General features: G+C 47.2%; 1 protein-coding gene across 1 annotated transcript; it reads right to left on the reverse strand.

Annotated features, from left to right (window-relative positions):
• Positions 1 to 3,354: 3,354 nt before the first annotated feature.
• LOC136132906 (small ribosomal subunit protein eS27-like) lies at positions 3,355 to 3,513 on the reverse strand. Its single transcript, XM_065889960.1, has one exon. The coding sequence runs from the start codon at positions 3,511 to 3,513 to the stop codon at positions 3,355 to 3,357; it is 159 nt and encodes a 52-aa protein (XP_065746032.1).
• Positions 3,514 to 3,882: the final 369 nt, after the last annotated feature.

Below are 3,882 nucleotides of genomic sequence, written 5' to 3' on the forward strand. Positions count from 1 at the left end.
CCGAGAGCCCTGGGCGCGGCGCGCGCCGCCCCGCCCCTCCCCCGCGCCGGCGGCACGCGCCCCCTTCCCCCGCCCCCGGGCTCAGCTGCTCCGCGAGCGCTGGGGAGGAGGACGGGTGGCAAAGGGAAGGCTGAGAAAGCTAAGACTGAGGGGAGGCGTAAGCGGGAGGGGCGGTTGCGAGGAGGAACGCCGCCGTCGGCTTTTCAACCACCCTGTTGCTGCTGCTCCCGCTGCCGCCGCTGGCCAGGCAGCGCCTCACGGGGCGGGCGGCGCTCCGCTGTCGCTGCGACGCTCGCTGCTGCTGCTGCTGCCGGTGGCCGCTCTCTGCAGCCGCGCTCCATGTCCCTCGGCTCGGCGGCAGCCCCAGCAGCAGCGGCGGCGACAGCGGCTGCTGCAGGGGCCGAGGCGGCGGCTCCACATCGCGCGCCGCGCAGCCCAGCGAGCTCCCTCCTGACTGCCTCAGCTCCTCCAGTTCACCCGGACGGCCGCACCCCGCCCGGGGCTTCCGGCCGCGCCCCCTCTCCCCGCCCCTTGCCGGCGCCTGACGCGCACGGGCACCTGTTCGCCGCGCCAGCGCGCGATTCGCCGGCTCGTGGGTCTCCTCAGCGGCGCCCAGGTGGCGCCGACGGCCTTAACCCCTGCGCTGCCTCACGCCCGGCGGCGGCTGCGCGCGCCGCCCGTGGAGATAGCTGGCGCATGCTTAACTGTCCGGGCGGCTCCCCGACGCGGCCACGCCCCCGGCCTCACGTCCACCGGGTGTGGCTCCGCCCCCAGCACGCTCACCTCGGGGTGTGGCCTCGCGCGCACCTCCGAGCACGGCCTTGCCCCTAGCCTTGTTCTCACCTTAGGGGATGGCCCCACCCCCGGCCTCACTCCCGCTTCTGGGCTGGGGCGTTTCTCTGGGTCCAATGGGTCTCAGTCTTAGGTGATTACCAAGGGGACTGAGGACATTTCTCCAAGACGGGTGGCCAAGCCCGACAGAGACTCGCAGCCACGGCTTGTGGGTCTGAGCCCCCGTGAGAGCTAAGCAGTCAAGAGAGGGAGCCCTAGAGAGCAGTAGGAGGGATGACTTCAGAAACCCAGCGTCTCAATGATGATGACTCAGGGATATAAGGGACCAGATGCCTCAGAGATCAGCAGCCCCGAAAGAAAAGGGTTATGTTGAGAAACAACGGAAAAAACTGCTCACAGATGGAAATACGAAGCAAAGACGCTCCATGATAACTTCCGTTTATTAGGCGCTTAGTATGTGCCATGTCTTGTGTTAAGTGCTTTATACGCATTATCTTAGATAATCCTCTCAAGAATCTTAAAAGTCAGTACTATCACTCTTCTCATTTTACAGAGAAGGAAATTGAGGTCTTGAGAAATACAGGATCAGATCCAGACAGGCTGACTCCAGGGTTCACATATATATCGTTATTCTTTACTTTCCTCACATATAAGTGTTGAGGAAGGTAAATAGTAATTTGTGATCAAGATGGCCTGTGTCGATATCCAAGGTGCTATCAGGAAAGCTTACTGCAATGATCAAACCAAGGACTGAAGAACCTACTGGGTGATTCCAGTCAGTTCTTGCTTTGACCTCATTGGTAATGAATGCTCTGTCTTCTATTTTCAGAAACAATCCCATCTGAAGCTAGAATTGGTCACTATTCCCTTTCCTCTTGGACAACAACCCATTTTTGAGTTAGATCATATATTGATTCTTTTCATTACAGTAAGATGGAATATTTCAGGACACTGAGCGGCTGAAATGAGTCAAATGGTTTCTCATGGCTTTTTGTCCTTATTAAATTCAGAGCCTAAACAATACTCAGGTATATACATCACCTTCTACCCTCAGGCTGAAGGTCAGAATCCTAAAGGTCCTGAGCCTCAGGGCTGACTTTGTTCTCTTGTTGACTGAAAAGGAGACAGACCATAGAGGGGTTCCCACATCAATCTTAGAGCTAAATTTTGAAAGTTGACCATGGTACCATTCCAACAATGCATTGTTCTCACACTTTTTATTATGTCCTCTTGAGCAGAAATTGTGGGCCCATGGTGAGACCCAACTGAAGAATCCCTTTTGTCTTTTTTGATCAGGAAAGGAGAAGTTACTCCTATAAATAGATTAGGGACACACATATCAAGAGCAAACAGAATTCCTAATTCAAAGTCATTTGTTTCAGCTATTTATTTTTCCTGATGCAGACTTGCAGCCTGTCTTTCCCTAAAGGTCTTTTTCTTGCCTTCCTTAAACTCGATGGTCCTACTCTATTAGAATTGCCTGTTACTGTGAGAATGAACTATTACAATGCTAACTCTAATTTCTGAGGATCCTTCTTTACAATGTTCCCCTGCCTAACCGGACTAGGAAGTGATCATTTTCTACTACAGATTTGGCCCTAAGTACTATCTTCTTGTGAATAGTCAAAGGAGACCAGCCCAAGTTTGGAGAACTATTTAGAATAGTGGTTCTTATACTTTTTGGTCTCAGAACCTCTTTACACTCTTAAAAATCATCAAAGATATCAAAAAACTTTATATAGGTTTAGATATTGACTGTATTAAAAATTAAAACAGAAAAATTTTTATTTTAAATACTTAAAATAAACCTGTTAAATCTTAACATAATGTATTTAATGAAAAATATATATTCCCCTCCAAAAAAAATGAGCAAGAAGAAAGGCATTGTTTTTCATTTTTGTAAATCTCTAATGTTTGGCTTAACAGTAGAAAATGGACTTTTATATCTGCCTCTCCATTCAATGTGGTGATGTTTTGTTTTGGTTGAAATATATGGAGAGAATCTGGCCTCACAAAGATGCAATTGGGAAAAGGAGGAATATTTTAATAGCCTTTTCTGATTGTTGAAGGTATTTTTCTTTGATAATACACCAAAACTCAGCAAGTGATAGCTTCTCAAAGGTTAGTTGCAAGGTGGAATCTAAAACCACATCAAGGAAATCCACTGATCTACCTTTCACTTTGAATGGATCTTTTACCCATGTGTGATTGATTCTTTAAAAGTATGTATCAGTCATTGGGAAAATATTGGTTCACTGAGTTACGCAGATCTTCCAAATATTGTCACATGTCATTATACTATATATATTTTAAAATACCATTCATTAATATAACCACTGATCTCATCAGAAAGGTCTTTATGTATTGGCAAGCTATCAAGCTCACTGAGGTGTGTATGAGTTTTCCAAAATTCTTATTTCTACTGGAAAGCTCCAGTTTTATCATTGGTAACCATAGTGTCTATTGTTTTCCTTGAAGTGACAGACTTGGTACATTCTTTTTTTTTTAATCCAAAATGTGTTTATTGGGATGGTTTCCCATTCATTTTGTTTCAGGATGCTTTTAGTGCTGCTTCTGTCTAAAGGAGCATCCTTCTGTAAGCCTTACTATTCCTCCTGTAGGCTGGCAGAGGACAGTAAAGCAGCCAACACAAAAAACTACTGTTTGTGCATGGCTAAAGATGGTTGTGATTTTATAGCATCCTGGGTATTTCACATCCATGAAATAGGAACTGGGGCTTTGCACCAGGTGCTTCTTCTTGTGTTTCCTCTTCTCCTCTGGAGAGGGATGAAGGGGATCCCTTGCGAGAGGCACGTTCTCGTGGGGAGGTTGTCACTACCAGAAAGGGTGGTACATTCATTTTTGAGTAAATATCTGCCAAATACCCAAATCTGAATACCAAAGTCTGTCTGTCATTCATTCAAGTATAAACGGTGTTCCATGAAAAACGTGACTAGTTCAACTCCTAATTCAAATGATGGTACAAGGGCTTTGTCTCAAGACAACAACATACTTAGGTATGCAGCAGAAGTGCTTTATCGGTACTTTCCATTTCATCACATGGAATATTAAAAAGATGTGTACTCAAGC

The sequence above is a fragment of the Phocoena phocoena genome, chromosome 13 (genome assembly GCF_963924675.1).
Source record: "Phocoena phocoena chromosome 13, mPhoPho1.1, whole genome shotgun sequence".
NCBI classification, from domain to species: domain Eukaryota; kingdom Metazoa; phylum Chordata; class Mammalia; order Artiodactyla; family Phocoenidae; genus Phocoena; species Phocoena phocoena.

Excerpts from the sequence above, each read along its gene's own strand:
- LOC136132906 (XM_065889960.1), bottom strand. The coding sequence starts at position 3,513 with ATGGATGTGAAATACCCAGGATGCTATAAAATCACAACCATCTTTAGC.